This window comes from Salvelinus fontinalis, chromosome 10, assembly GCF_029448725.1.
Source record: "Salvelinus fontinalis isolate EN_2023a chromosome 10, ASM2944872v1, whole genome shotgun sequence".
Taxonomy (NCBI): domain Eukaryota; kingdom Metazoa; phylum Chordata; class Actinopteri; order Salmoniformes; family Salmonidae; genus Salvelinus; species Salvelinus fontinalis.
In genome coordinates this window covers 29,596,047-29,612,417 of record NC_074674.1, presented here as the reverse complement: position 1 = coordinate 29,612,417, position 16,371 = coordinate 29,596,047, and the positions used below count along the sequence as shown (strand labels likewise).

The 16,371-nt window shown below is 41.0% G+C and overlaps 2 protein-coding genes across 5 annotated transcripts in view; both read left to right on the top strand.

Moving 5' to 3' along the window:
- The first annotated feature begins 2,304 nt into the window (after nt 1–2,304).
- Nucleotides 2,305–7,781, top strand: LOC129863967 (calmodulin-1). 3 transcript variants are annotated; one of them, XM_055936455.1, is made up of 6 exons: nt 2,305–2,712; nt 4,362–4,392; nt 4,492–4,635; nt 4,830–4,936; nt 5,162–5,297; nt 6,383–7,781. In XM_055936455.1, exons 1-6 carry the CDS (start codon nt 2,710–2,712, stop codon nt 6,409–6,411), a joined length of 450 nt encoding a protein of 149 aa, XP_055792430.1. In that variant the 5' UTR covers nt 2,305–2,709; the 3' UTR covers nt 6,412–7,781. The 3 variants fall into 3 exon arrangements, with proteins under 3 accessions (XP_055792430.1, XP_055792431.1, XP_055792432.1); XM_055936456.1 differs by lacking the exon at nt 2,305–2,712 and adding an exon at nt 2,847–3,114; XM_055936457.1 differs by lacking the exon at nt 2,305–2,712 and adding an exon at nt 3,504–3,848.
- Nucleotides 7,782–11,763: 3,982 nt separating this feature from the next.
- The window catches only part of LOC129863965 (pyruvate carboxylase, mitochondrial-like), a 115,353-nt gene continuing 110,745 nt past the window's right edge, over nt 11,764–16,371 (top strand). Inside the window, exon 1 of one of the 2 annotated variants that reach the window (XM_055936451.1) lies at nt 11,764–12,098. The gene's annotated coding sequence lies outside the window, so the exon portion shown is untranslated. Of the gene's footprint in view, nt 12,099–12,452; nt 12,567–16,371 lie in introns of those variants that run through there. The other variant, XM_055936453.1, reaches the window with a different exon arrangement.

Genomic DNA, 16,371 nt, shown 5'->3' with positions numbered 1-16,371 from the left:
AGAACAGCCAAGGCTAGCTTTTTCAAGCAGAAATTTGCTTCCTGCAACACAAATTCAAAAAAGTTCTGGGACACCGTAAAGTCCATGGAGAATAAGAACACCTCCTCCCAGCTTCCAACCGCCCTGAAGATAGGAAACACTGTCACCACCGACAAATCCACTATAATTGAGAATTTCAATAAGCATTTTTCTACGGCTGGCCATGCTTTCCACCTGGCTACCCCTACCCGGGACAACAGCACTGCCCTCCCCTCTGCTACTCGCCCAAGCCTTCCCCATTTCTCTTTCTCCCAAATACAGTCAGCTGATGTTCTTAATGAGCTGCAAAATCTGGACCCTTACAAATCAGCCGGGCTAGATAATCTGGACCCTTTCTTTCTAAAACTATCTGCTGAAATTGTTGCCACCCCTATTACTAGCCTCTTCAACCTCTCTTTCGTGTCGTCTGAGATCCCCAAAGATTGGAAAGCAGCTGCGGTTATCCCCCTCTTCAAAGGGGGGGACACCCTTGACCCTAACTGCTACAGACCTATATCTATCCTACCCTGCCTTTCTAAGGTCTTCGAAAGCCAAGTCAACAAACAGATTACCGACCATTTCGAATCACACCACACCTTCTCCGCTATGCAATCTGGTTTCAGAGCTGGTCATGGGTGCACCTCAGCCACGCTCAAGGTCATAAACGATATCGTAACCGCCATCGATAGGAAACAATACTGTGCAGCCGTATTCATTGACCTGGCCAAGGCTTTTGACTCTGTCAATCACCACATCCTCATTGGCAGACTCGACAGCCTTGGTTTCTCTAATGATTGCCTCGCCTGGTTCACCAACTACTTCTCTGATAGAGTTCAGTGTGTCAAATCGGAGGGTCTGTTGTCCGGGCCTCTGGCAGTCTCTATGGGGGTGCCACAGGGTTCAATTCTTGGACCGACTCTCTTCTCTGTTTACATCAATGATGTCGCTCTTGCTGCTGGTGATTCTCTGATCCACCTCTACGCAGACGACACTATTCTGTATACTTCTGGCCCTTCTTTTGACACTGTGTTAACAACCCTCCAGGCGAGCTTCAATGCCATACAACTCTCCTTCCGTGGCCTCCAACTGCTCTTAAATACAAGTAAAACCAAATGCATGCTCTTCAACCGATCGCTGCCTGCTCCGGCCCGCCTGTCCAACATCACTACTTTGGACGGCTCTGACTTAGAATATGTGGACAACTACAAATACCTAGGTGTCTGGTTAGACTGTAAACTCTCCTTCCAGACCCACATCAAACATCTCCAATCCAAAGTCAAATCTAGAATTGGCTTCCTATTCCGCAACAAAGCATCCTTTACTCATGCTGCCAAACATACCCTTGTAAAACTGACCATCCTACCAATCCTCGACTTCGGTGATGTCATTTACAAAATAGCCTCCAAAACCCTACTCAATAAATTGGATGCAGTCTATCACAGTGCCATCCGTTTTGTCACCAAAGCCCCATATACTACCCACCACTGCGACCTGTACACTCTCGTTGGCTGGCCCTCGCTTCATACTCGTCGCCAAACCCATTGGTTCCAGGTCATCTACAAGACCCTGCTAGGTAAAGTCCCCCCTTATCTCAGCTCGCTGGTCACCATAGCAGCACCTACCCGTAGCACGCGCTCCAGCAGGTATATCTCTCTAGTCACCCCCAAAACCAATTCTTCCTTTGGACGCCTCTCCTTCCAGTTCTCTGCTGCCAATGACTGGAACGAACTACAAAAATCTCTGAAACTGGAAACACCTATCTCCCTCACTAGCTTTAAGCACCAGCTGTCAGAGCAGCTCATAGATTACTGCACCTGTACATAACCCATCTACAATTTAGCCCAAACAACTACCTCTTTACCTACTGTATTTATTTATTAATTTATTTTGCTCCTTTGCACCCCATTATTTCTGTCTCTACTTTGCACTTTCTTCCAATGCAAACCAACCATTCCAGTGTTTTTTTTAGTTTTTATTTTACTTGCTGTGTTGTACTCACTTCGCCTCCATGGCCTTTTTATATTTTTATTTATTTATACATATATCTGTTTGCCTTCACCCCCCTTATCTCACCTCACTTGCTCACATTGTATATACTGTAGACTTATTTTTTTCACTGTATTATTGACTATATGTTTGTTTTTACTCCATGTGTAACTATGTGTTGTTGTATGTGTCGAACTGCTTTGCTTTATCTTGGCCAGGTCGCAATTGTAAATGAGAACGTGTTCTCAATTTGCCTACCTGGTTAAATAAAGGTTAAATAAAATAAATAAATAAATATAACGTCCTGGGCTAGTTCATACAAAGACATGAGAGAAATTAAATTTCCAAATAAATAGGAAATAGAGAATTATGTAGTTGGTTTTCAAATACAAAAGTTTTCGACGATTGGATACTTTAAAACTTGACTTTTACGTGAAGGATAACATTGAGAATAGTCCACGTTGCAGATAAATCAAAATTGTGCCGCTCGATCTTGAAAAACAAATATATATATTTATAGATATATTCGGTGCGCGGACACCATAGTTGCTAGGGAGTGCAGTGTCCTGTTTAAAATCTAAACCAAAGCGGATTGATACACAATTTGAAGCGGCAAAGGGCGCGTAGGACTACAAAATTTGATTATCATATTTACAAAGTCGTTGTTAGGTACAGTAGATAGTACGATCAAATCAACATATCAAAATGGTAAGTTCCCTTTACTTATTATTTTTTTTATTAAATACACATTTTGGATGAATATAATTGGCTAAACAAATGCATGTCATTTGTTTAGCCAGGTACAGTACTAGAGCAATCTAGCTAGCTGGCTAGCAAGCTACACTACATGGCTAGCTAATGTGTTGGTTGGTTGTTTTCTAACTGGGCGATTGATTAGCTATTTAGCTAAGCACAGCAGACTGTTGGTTACTCACAACATTATGATGATGGCTAAAGAGATACAGTAACGTTAATTGCATGTATTATCAATGTGGTAGCTAGTTAGATCTGCGTCAATCCAGTCGTTAATAAGGTTAATGTTAGTTGTGTCCGACACAGACAGCTAGTTCCGCTACGACGAGGAAACTAACTACTGTAACGTTAGCTAAAGTTAGTATGGCTGTTTGTCAAAACTATCCACCTTTGCTGGCGTCTTTGTTCCACATTAACATTCGATAGTGTTCCAGGCTAGTTAATTTACCTATACAGTCGCTAGTTAACTCGTTTGGTGTAGTTGACTATTTTGGCTAGCCAGGTAGTTAATACTAGCTAGCTGGACCTGAGAACTGGTCATGGCTAGAAAGTATCTAGCGTTCTTCAAATTAACGTCCAATGTGACTTTTCGTAACAAACTAGGATAATTTATGCAGGAGGTTCGGTAAATTAAAGTAACAGGTTAGGATAATTTGGTTAGGGTTAGCTAAAATATTATTTTTTACGTAAATTTTATTAAAGCTGGGAATTGATGGAAATTATGTAAAAATGTAACACTAGCCACTTTAAACAATGCCACTTAATATGTTTACATACCCTACATTACTCATCTCATATGTATATACTGTACTCTATAAAATCCACTGCATCTTGCCTATGCCGTTCTGTACCACCATTCATTCATATATCTTTATGTACATATTCTTTATCCCTTTACACTTGTGTGTGTATAAGGTAGTAGTTGTGGAATTGTTAGATTACTCGTTGGTTATTACTGCATTGTCAGCACTAGAAGCACAAGCATTTCGCTACACTCGCATTAACATCTGCTAACCATGTGTATGTGACAAATAAAATTTGATTTGAGCTGGATCGCTTCTAGACATGAACGTAACATCTGGAATTTGTCGGTTAGCATTGTGTCTATTTAACAGTTGGGTTCCTCAACGTGTTGTAATCTAACGTTAGCTTCTTCAATGTCTTCCGAACTTGGTGAAGCAACGTTACTATATATTGTTCTGGCTAATTTCAGTTCCAGTGGGATATCCCCTGATCCAATGTGTTGCTTTCTAGGGCACTGTACGGCAGCCTGATCAAACATTGGGGCAAATATGGTGCAAGACGGAATCATTTTTAGACAGAACATCACTTGCTAGCACGCTAGCTAGCTAACAATGCGATGTTGCAACTGAAGAAGGATGTATAGATAGATAGCCATGTGTTCTACATAGTAGCTAACGCTCGTTACTTATACCTTTTCCTGGGTAATTTTTATGCAGCCTATGATTTATATATGGTATTTACTATTGGGTTAGAATATTGTGGGTGGCATTTGAAAGAAATTAGGTATAGTTTCTTCAAGTGCAAAAAAGGGGAATCCAAAATCAAAAGGTGTCATTCATTATATAGTTTTTTGCTTTCAGGCAGATCAACTGACAGAGGAACAAATTGCTGGTAAGATGGTTGTATTTGCTCAAACCTTACCAAGGAGTTTAGATGCTTTAGTCAGCATTATGGATGTGGAGAGTGACCTTCTACATTTTTTTCATTCAGAGTTCAAAGAAGCCTTCTCGCTGTTCGATAAAGATGGAGATGGCACCATCACCACCAAAGAGCTGGGCACAGTGATGCGCTCGCTGGGACAGAATCCCACAGAGGCCGAGCTGCAGGACATGATAAATGAGGTGGATGCTGATGGTGAGAGACTTACAAACACTAGCACAAATGCTCTCCATCTCTCCCCCTCAGATTAACACACACAAACGCAGACTATGCACACAATGGAGGGTGTTGATAATGTTCTGATGCAATATCTGATTGGGATGAAAGACCTACTACATTGTAAAAAAAATAAAAACGTTCCTGTGACAGCATTTTTCTGTAATCCACAGGAAATGGAACCATTGACTTCCCTGAGTTCCTGACCATGATGGCGAGGAAGATGAAGGACACTGACAGTGAGGAGGAAATCAGAGAAGCTTTCAGAGTCTTTGACAAGGTCAGCTAAACTGAGGAATGGAAGACTTTTCGATTATCTTAACGTGGCAAGTCATAGTAGTGCAAATATTAACCAATGCGTTTCATAACTCCCAATAGCTCTGTCTCAAACTTCTCCAGAGTTTCAAAATTCATAATTATTTTTCTTTTCATATTCAGTAATAAGATCCGCATGTTAGTTAACAATAAATTCAAACCCAAAAAATGAATCAATTTCTTGTTGCAGGACGGTAACGGCTATATCAGTGCTGCAGAGCTGCGTCACGTTATGACAAACCTCGGTGAGAAACTGACAGACGAGGAGGTGGATGAGATGATCCGGGAGGCTGATATCGATGGAGATGGACAGGTCAACTACGAAGGTCAGTTTTCCAGTCTTCTCTCTATCTAGTCTTACACTTATGTTAACCTGAACAACATTGTATATTAGTCAGACAATTTAATTGTCCATTCACAAGAAAAGCCAAGAAAAGTACAAAACAAATGCTGTCGCCCAATTTAGTCCATTCAGCAACATGCATTCTAGCTTGCCTTGTTTTGTCGTCATAGCAATATATAAAGCAGATTGTTTTATGTATTAGTGCTGCAGTTAGACAACGTTGTTCTCAATCTTCTGTTTGGGCAAGATGGAGTGGCTGAGTCAATTGTTACTGTAAAAAGGAACATTTATTTTTGACCACCACATTCCATTTAATCATATCAGTGTTGGTAATCCTTCTGTTAGACAGGCGTTGCTCTTCTACTTATATTTCCTAGTGTCCATTTTGTGTAATTTGTTATCCTGTTTAATGGTTTTAAAAGGCAACAAATGTCACTGCAAGTTATATTGCAGTAATTAAATGTTTGGAAAATGGCTCCATATTATGAACTGTGCACAGATGGAGCAAACTGTCGGGCCATGCTCATGAAAAGGTAAAACATTGAAGAACGTAATGAATGGCAGGCAGCTGCAGAAATACATTTGATTTTCACATCACGATATCGAAGTGTCCTCAGCCTTGCTTTCAACCACCACTCGAGGCAAGGATAACAGAATACAGTGCTGATGAAAAATTAAACATGGCATTATACCACAATTATTTGTGATACTAATGAACAGCCCTTTCAAAAACTTGCACATCAATTCGCAGTCTAATTCCGTTAACTCATGGTTGTGGAGATGGCTCCCAAATATTTGTAATAAAATAAACTTTAAATCACTGTCTCAAATATGGTCAGGCTCAATTCCTGTTGGGTATTGCATTTCTTCCGTGCTTGATATTTTGGAGACACATTAGGCCACATTTTTGGGTTCAGCTGTTCTTTGGGTTCCTCTTGTGCCGTGTGTCGTTCACCTGTCAGCTAAGACACAAGTGGTATCTTATAGAATGTAAAGAATGTAGAACCATTTGCCAATGTATGCCTCCTCCGTCCTCCTCCAAATGTTGGTTCCAATCTTGTCTTTCAGAATTTGTGCAGATGATGACGGCAAAATAATACCATAAACCCAAAAGAACCCTTCACCACAAGATCAAACAGTGGGCAACACACTCACTGTCTACACTCGACTGTCCTATTTCTTTTTTTGCTTTGCATTTGGTTGCTTTCCCCCTTTGTCCATTTCGCTTGATTCAGACTCATCTGCATAATCTGTTTTCTTTCATTGTTCCTCTCTTATGCTCTTTTCTCTGACATTTTCTGTTTTCTCTCAAGTAAAATATTTATTTACATGAACATATACTAAAATTGTCGAAACAAACGTGAACAATTTCAAGCTAAAATATATACGGGAAGAGAAATGCATGCTGTGTTACTTTGAGAATATTTTTGTGCTACTCTGCTTGCATTGCTTTTTGTTTATTACATGGGCTATCCTCGTGCAATTTACGGTTGTAGATATTTGCTATCTTTTAAAGTGCAAAAGATTAACATGATGAAGGTGACACAATTTTAACAATAAAATGGACCGTAATGTACTTCATGTGTGTATGCGCATGTTTTGGTGAATTTCTTTATGTAAATGTGGGTATAGCAGAAATGGTTGTCCAAGGACTCCCCTGTGCAGTGCTGTATGCATATCTCCATTATGTCCTGACATTTTCTTATGCTAGAGCTGGGGCGTGTTCATTATGCTGATTTTGTTGCAAAATGTTTTTGATTAAACTGCAAACAGAACAACTTGTGTGGGAATTAATGTTAATTGGTTTCCCTAATGAATATGCCCCTGGTCTTTCTGTTCAGCACCACCAGTCTCGTTTGAAATGATTTATGCTATTTTAACAATCAAGTAATGATTTCATGTACATTTCACTTATGCGTAAAGATGTAAGGCATTACAGTTTTTCAATGGTTATGACATAAGTGGCAATTAACTTCAACCCTGCTCTGAACAATTTCATGTACTATTAGGATATTCATTCCCCAAGAAAATGCCACTCACCTTTGTAATTGTGGTTTTAAAGGAACCCTGTACAAGAAAATACATTTCCCGGTCTTTTTTTGAAAATGTTATCTGTGGAAGGGTGAATACAAGTTTGAGAGCCTGCTACTTGTGGTTTTGTACTGAACTTGTGTGTGATTGAAGTCATGGTCTGTGTTGTCGCTGTCCTACCTCTCTGATCATACCATATTGCATATTTAACTCGACAACATTTCATGTCATCCATATTTTAGGTTTCCCCTCCCATTCCTCAGTTTACTTTTTTACTGTCCATAAATGTTCTCTTTCTGTTAATGATCTATGCTGAAGACTTTGCCAGTTTAGTTGTCATGTTCTTTCCCCTGCCCTTTAAAGTGGAGTTATTTGGAGGAGAATGAGAGATTATGCATTCCATTGCTAATTCAACTCTTAGACCAGTGTTTCTATACCAAGATTCCTGCCTTATATTTACAGTGCATTTAAAAAGTATTCAGACCCCTTGACTTTTGACATTTTGTTATGTTACAGCCTTATTCTAAAATGTAATGTTTTTTCTCATCAATCTACACAATACCCCATAATGACTAAGCAAAAATAGGTTTTCAGATATATTGTTTACATAAGTATTCAGACCCTTTGCTATGAGACTTGAAATTGAGCTCAGATTTATCCTGTTTCCATTGATCATCCTTGAGGTGTTTCTACAACTTGACTGGAGTCCACCTGTTGTAATTTATATTGATTGGACATGATTTGGAATGGAGCACACACCTGTGTGTGTGTGTGTATATTTATATATAAGGTCCCACAGTTGACAGTGCATGTCAGTGCAAAATCAAGCCATGAGGTTGAAGGAATTGTCTGTAGAGCTCCAAGACAGGATTGTGACTAGGGACAGATCTGGGGAAGGGTACCAAAAAATGTCTGCAGCATGGAAGGTCAGATATTGAACCCGATCGAACATCTCTTGAGAGACCTGAAAATATCTGGGCAGCAGCTCTCACCATCCAACCTGACAGAGCTTGAGAAGATCTGCAGAGAAGAATGGAATAAACTCCCCAAATCATGCGTGCCAAGCTTGTAGCTTCATACCGAAGAAGACTTGAGGCTTCAACCAGTTTAGAATAAGGCTGTAACAATGTGGAAAAAGTCAAGCGGTGGAAATGCTTTCTGAATGCACTGTATACTCGTACTGTGCAATGAAAGCAAGTGTTAGAATTGTCAATCAAGAATATGGACAGACAGTATTTAGTATCTCTATTCTGTCAAGTTTTAATATCACAACGTTTAGTTGCACATTTGCAAAAATATCTTTAGTTGGCAATGTTTACTGTGCAATAGTAGTGCATCTTGTGTTTACGGTCTGTACCTAGTTGAAAATCAATTATGTATGTCTATTGGCCAGGGTCGGAGGACACACACAGAATGCTAACCTGGTAACTAGAGACTTTACAAATCCTAAGGATCTTTTCAATGCGTAATGAATACCAGAAGTATACAGTGCATTTGGAATGTATTCAGACCCCTTGGCTTTTTCCACATTTTGTTACGTTACAGCCTTATCTTAATATTGATTAATTTTTTTCCCCCTCAATCTAAACACAATACCCCATAATGACAAAATGAAAACAGGTTTTTATACATTTTTGCAAATGTATTAAAAAAAACACATCTTATTTAAATAAGTATTCAGACCCTTTGCTATGAGACTCAATTGAGCTCAGGTGCATCCTGTTTCCATTGATCATCCTTGAGGTGTTTCTACAACTTGACTGGAGTCCACCTGTGGTAAATTATATTGATTGGACATGATTTGGAATGGCACACACCTGTATATACACTGCTCAAAAAAATAAAGGGAACACTAAAATAACACATCCTAGATCTGAATGAATGAAATATTCTTATTAAATACTTTTTTCTTTACATAGTTGAATGTGCTGACAACAAAATCACACAAAAATTATCAATGGAAATCAAATGTATCAACCCATGGAGGTCTGGATTTGGAGTCACACTCAAAATTAAAGTGGAAAACCACACTACAGGCTGATCCAACTTTGATGTAATGTCCTTAAAACAAGTCAAAATGAGGCTCAGTAGTGTGTGTGGCCTCCACGTGCCTGTATGACCTCCCTACGCCTGGGCATGCTCCTGATGAGGTGGCGGATGGTCTCCTGAGGGATCTCCTCCCAGACCTGGACTAAAGCATCCGCCAACTCCTGGACAGTCTGTGGTGCAACGTGGCGTTGGTGGATGGAGCGAGACATGTCCCAGATGTGCTCAATTGGATTCAGGTCTGGGGAACGGGCGGGCCAGTCCATAGCATCAATGCCTTCCTCTTGCAGGAACTGCTGACACACTCCAGCCACATGAGGTCTAGCATTGTCTTGCATTACGAGGAACCCATGGCAACTGCACCAGCATATGGTCTCACAAGGGGTCTGAGGATCTCATCTCGGTACCTAATGGCAGTCAAGCTACCTCTGGCGAGCCCATGTAGGGCTGTGCGGCCCCGCAAAGAAATGCCACCCCACACCATGACTGACCCACCTCCAAACCGGTCATGCTGGAGGATGTTGCAGGCAGCAGAACGTTCTCCACGGCATCTCCAGACTGTCACGTCTGTCACATGTGCTCAGTGTGAACCTGCTTTCATCTGTGAAGAGCACAGGGCGCCAGTGGCGAATTTGCCAATCTTGGTGTTCTCTGGCAAATGCCAAACGTCCTGCACGGTGTTGGGCTGTAAGCACAACCCCCAACTGTGGACGTCGGGCCCTCATACTACCCTCATGGAGTCTGTTTCTGACCGTTTGAGCAGACACATGCACAGTTGACAGTGCATGTCAGTGCAAAACCAAGCCATGAGGTTGAAGGAATTGTCCGTAGAGCTCCGAGACAGGAGTGTGACGAGGGACAGATCTGGGGAAGGGCACCAAAAAATGTCTGCAGCATGGAAGGTCCCCATGAACACAGTGGCCTCCATCATTCTTAAATGGAAGAAAGTTGGAACCACCAAGACTCTTCCTAGAGTTGGCCGCCCGGCCAAGCTGAGTAATCAGGGAAGAAGGGCCAAGAACCTGATAGTCACTGACAGAGCTCTCTGTGGAGATGGTAGCACCTTCTAGATGGACAAACATCTCTGCAGCACTCCACAATCAGGCCTTTATGTTAGTGGCCAGACGGAAGCCACTCCTCAGTAAAAGGCACATGACCGCCTGCTTGGAGTTTGCCAAAAGGCACCTAAAGACTCTAAGACTATGAGAAACAAGATTCTCTGGTCTGATGAAACTAAGATTGAACTCTTTGGCCTGAATGCCAAGCGTCCCTTCTGGTGGAGACCTGGCACCAGTCCTACGGTGAAGCATGGTGGTGGCAGCATCATGCTGTGGTGATGTTTTTCAGTGGCAGGGACTGGGAGACTAGCCAGGATCGATGGAAAGATGAACAGAGCAAAGTACAGAGCGATCATTGATGAAAACCTGCTACAGAGCGCTCAGAAACTCAGACTGGGGCGAAGGTTTACCTTCCAGCAGGACAACGACCCTAAGCACACAGCAAAGTCAACGCAGAAGTTGCTATGGGACAAGTCTCTGAATGTCCTTGAGTGGCCCAGCCAGAGCCCGGACTTGAACCCGATCGAACATCTCTGGAGAGACCTGAAAATAGCTGGGCAGCAGCTCTCACCATCCAACCTGACAGAGCTTGAGAAGATCTGCAGAGAAGAATGGAATAAACTCCCCAAATCAGGTGTGCCAAGCTTGTAGCTTCATACCCAAGAAGACTCGAGGCTGTAATCGCTACAAAAGGTGCTTCAACAAAGTACTGAGTAAAGAGTCTGAATGCTTGTGTAAATATGATATTTGCAAAAAATTCAAACAGTTTTTGCTTTGTGATTATGGGGTATTGTGTGAAGATTGATGGGGGAAAATTACTATTTAATCCATTTTAGAATATGGCTGTAATGTAACAAAATGTAGAATAAGTGAAGGGTTCTGAGAACTTTGAATGCACTGTACATCTTTTTTTAATGTAGAATGAATAACAGTGCAATGTTATAATTACTCAAAAAAAATCACCATTTGTGTTTCACAGTGCTGTGTGGTATTAGCTGGCTGTTTTATGATAAACCCCTTGCACAATTCCTCTACCCCGTCAACCAATAGCTGAACAGGTGCGTGTGTGTATTGATTGACGTCGGGTATTACGAATAGCACACATTAATTCCAAACATTAGCCAGGGGTGTAATCCTTAGAACAAACAGTTGCAAAACGTTACGTTTTGAAACTTAAAGGAGAATTTCTATTGGACAAATTTAGGTAAGTCTCTCCATGTTTCGTTTCGTTTGCGAAACGTTTTACAACAGAATCAGTGGAAAGAATACACCCCTTGAAACTAAATTGACGTAATGAACAAGCTAACCAATAGCAGGTAGCCAAGGGGTGGGCGAGTCGTTGAATGGGTTTAAATGTCTTATCTCAATAGACAGCTAGCTAGTCATTCTAACACCAGACTTTCTTCAGCCAACAAGGAGGACAGTTAGCTAGGGTGCACAGAAAAATCAGAAAAGCCACATGCACTGAGGTAGACCACAGTACCCAGCTAGATCAAATTACGCGGATTGAAGAGAAGACCGAACTGCCAGTGACAGTCAAAAGCGCCACACCAACACCCATGCTAATGTCAGATAGCCACTGAACATTAGCTGAGAGACTTTAAAGCCTCAGTGATTCTCGCGTTCTACTGTAGACTTGAGACCGTAAGGTAAGTTTTTATTTTTGCATTACAAGTCTTGGAGAAAAATAGACAATTTGGGGGTTGTTTTTGTTGCTTATCCCGTGGTAGTTGGCCAATATCCATCCATCTAACTATGTTTTTACATGCAGGTCCAGAGCCGCTAACTAGTTAGTTCACAGTTGGTTGGCTAGGTAGCTAGTTAGCTATGCCAGCTACTGTAGCCCTTTCTGCATGCCAAGTTAGTTGGCTGTGAGGTGGCTGCATACTAAGCACCGAGCAAAAGTGGACAATGCAGCCGACGACCCCCCCCCCCCCCCCCCCCCCCCCCCCCAAATAAATAAATAATGATGACATTTCCACATAGCTAGCCATTTAGAAATATCCGCGACAATGCGCTTTTGGACTCCAGTAAAAACTAGTAATGCACATATTCGCTATCTTCTGACTGACAAATAATACACCGAATGGACGTCAAACGTGAGAACATTGATTGAGGTTGGTTTGTTTGCTCTATCTATCAGTGAAGAACCTTGACTTTGTTGCACCAAGGACTGGTGAATCGGTCAAGAGTTCAGTGGAACAGCAACTGTCTAGACAGGTTAATTAATGTGCATGTTGTATCTGTGGGAATGTCTGGAAAGGTTTCTCTTATAAAATCTAGTTTATAGCATGCAACAACGTATTACTTTTGGACTCTTGTTGACTCATTCTGATATAGACCGAGCAGTGTTTTTCAATTATTGTCCTCGTGACCCATGAGGTGTGTAGACAAGTCCGAGGTGCAGGCCAGAACCTTGGCTTGGGTATGCAGGACCAGTCTGAAGAACACTGCGGTGGCATAGCCTTTATTGTGCATTAGTGTCCCAACCATCTATTGTGACATTTCCTTATGGTTTCTACTTTTTTCGTATCTTACCAACTGCTGTCCATGCCTAATAAATCCGACTGTGATACCAGCTTTCTGGTATTGGCCATGGTATATTGGCTATATACCGCAAACCCCCGAGATGCCTTACTGCTATTATAAACTAGTTACCAATGTAATCAGAACAGTAAAAAAAAATGTTTGTCATACTTGTGGTATATGGTCTGATATACCACAGCTTTCAGCCATTCAGCATTCAGGGCTCTAACCACACTGTTTCTGAACTGAAATAAAGCACTGCAAATACTTGAAGTTTACTTACAAATCAGATTGTTGCACAAAATCACATTTGTACTTACTCTGCTGGTTGTCTGTCCGGGTTGTCTTTATTCGGGTCAAAATTGAGAAAATAGCCATAGCAATAGTGAATAGCAATAGAATTACTTACCGAACTTTATAGCGTGCTGTTACTGCCATTGATATTTCTATCACCTGGCACATGTGCAAAACCATGTAAATACCTGCAAGACTTCAGTTAGTACGCATACATGAAGGGTACTTCTGTCTTGTCACCTAAGGTGCCGTAGGTGACAAGTCATAATAGCCACACAGACACCTGCATTTTGAAGTTGGTTTAATAATACTTTCCTGTGGATAAATTTCCACAGGCAGAAATCAGCTGACAATGGGTAGTTCAAATTTTATGTACATTTTGCAACAGATGGGATATATAGGTTTGTCAATACAAAACTATCTTTGGGACTATAGCTGTCCCTACATTTTCAGTCTGCAACATTGCTAGACTTGGTTTTTGAAAGTCATGGTTGCCGATGGCATTTAGGCCTAGGTTCAAGTTACCCTTGCCAGGCTTACAGCTTACTAAACACATCGCTGGGAAAGAGACTACGTTCAAATATGGCATGCTCTTCGTGCTAGCCTTTTTGTTTTCCACCTGCAGTGTATTTGCATGTACTGTCTTAAGTGTGATTCCGGCTGATCAATCCCTTCAACAGCATACTTTGGGATTTTGGCAATGAAGCCTTTATCTACTTTCCCAGTCGGATGACCTAGTGGATAACATTTTTATGTCTGTGGTAGTTAGCAACTTCAAACTGCACTTTCCTCATTGCCAAAATCTAGAAGTATCCCTTTAAAGGAGAAGTTAACTTTACATTTTGACATTGAAGAAAAAAATCTGTATTTTGGATGTAAATGGCATGTTATAGAAGAGTCCAGACTTTTTTTGCAATTTTACTTGAACTTCGATTAACTAATTTTTGCTTGTTCTGCAGTGCCAGGGCGTGAATAAAACATGCACAAAAGCTCCAAAAACACCTAAATGCATCCTTCTAGAAACAGCAATGCTCTCAGTATAGTGATGCAGGTCTTGTAGTTGTATGTGAAATTGTCATTCCGAGCAATATCTGCAATGATATATTCCATTTTGTGCCATTCGCGGGATTTCCCCTATCCACTTGTGACACTTCTGTGTCGCGTGAGGACTCGGAAAAGTATGGCTTGAGTCGCACAAAATGGTATATAACGTTGCGGCTGAAGTTTGGAATCACACATATGTACAACATCTAAAGACCTGAATCACTACTGAGAGCGTTGCAGTTCTAAAATGAGTTACTTGGGTGTTTTTGGAGCTTTTATTGTTTAATCCACTCCCTGGCACTGCAGAATGAGCATAAGGAAGTCCATCGCTGGTTGGGGTACATTTTTCAAAACCAATAGTGTGTGGACTCTTCTATAACATGCCATTTACATCCAGACTGCAGGTTTGGTTAAAAAAAAGTGCACTTTTCCTATTTCATATAGCTGGATCTATGCAACATGTCATTGTACTCCACTCAAGCTTTGATCTTTTGACGTTTGAAAATGTCTCTTTGGCAAATATTGCTTAATTGAGCAGGAATTATTGTTGCAGAAATCTGTCCAGCTACCATGTCAAAGGCAGGCTTCCTGCAACACTTCTATTAGGTCAGGTCAATCTCATATGTTTAATGGTAGTCTACGACATTGACTCCTTGTACTACAATTGTGTAGTTACAGTAAAGATTATTGCGGGCAAATCGTGAAGAAAATAAAAGGCGTTTCACCTACTCACCATGTTTCCAGAATCTAAAATGAATTGTTGAATGTAGGTGTTTGTTGTGAAGAGCATGTCGGATCTGTTCTAGATGAGTTGATAAAGTTGAGGCTTTGTTTCTTCAACACCGCTTCCATACCTCATGTATGTTTATAACTGCATGGTGGGGTTGTTTACCCAACAACAACCTCAACTTGCTACACTTGCACTCTGGTTCTATTCAGTGCTATCAACACAAGTAGCCTATGTCTTGGCTACTGTGTTCCAGAATGTTTAGGATTCAGCCTCTAAATTGAATAAAATGAAACTTCTGTAATGATGGTAGTAAACAGGCTACAACTTTGTTATCAGCCTACTGGTAACCTTTTACTATATGCCACATCAGTTTTTGTTGAACTGAGTGTTTTTATGCGTGATCAGTCATCTGCTTTTAAGACCAATTAATTGCCCCAACATGTTCTAGTATATTGTCTCACCACTCTGGTATGTCTGTGTAGTGGTTAAAGACCAGCACAGAGACTAAGCTTGCCTACATGTAGACTGATTTTATGGAATATGTAAACCATCTTGTTCTGCCTGTCATGGCCCATTTTCAAAGTGATCAGGGTATTGATGGCCATGTTTTGGCCAATGTATTTGAGTGACATATTGGCAATATTTGGGTAAGAACAGTGAAATGGTGTTAGTGAAGCCTCAGAATGTCACTAGGGACCTAGGCCTATGCTTTAGGTTGGTTTGTCACAGGGATTGACGTTACATTCTGAAAGGGACTTGCCCATCGGTAAGTTGGGAGTCTATATGTTATATTATTTTTTGGGTTGCCTGACGATTATAACACTTGGTCGAAAAAGTAAATTAGCTATTTGCATACAGAAGTGCCATACAGCCTGCCTTTCACCTACACATGGGGAAGGAATTTGAAACTGATAACCCAAATGCTAAGAATTCCAGTAATCAGTAAAAATCTCATACCAAGCTAAACTTGCTTGACCGCCATAAATTGCCTTTCACCTAATACAATAGGATGAACCAGAAAGGTCTGGTTTAGGCTACTGGAATTCTTTGCAGTTTGGTTGTTTTCAGTTACCTGCCCAAATGGGACTGCTCAATTTACTTTCCCCAGGCAATAGTGCAACACCTTAATATCAATCCCTGAAACTCAATGAAAGTTCTATGTAGTATTAACTCATTAGGTATTCAACTTATTACAGTAGCCATCACGTTTTACAATGTGAGGGCTGGGCTATATCTCTTGTCTGGAAAGAAAACACTTTAGGTGAAAATGGAGAGGCTGTTCAACAAGGTCAGCCTGATATGAGGTCCTTTGTGCCAGACTTTCTCCA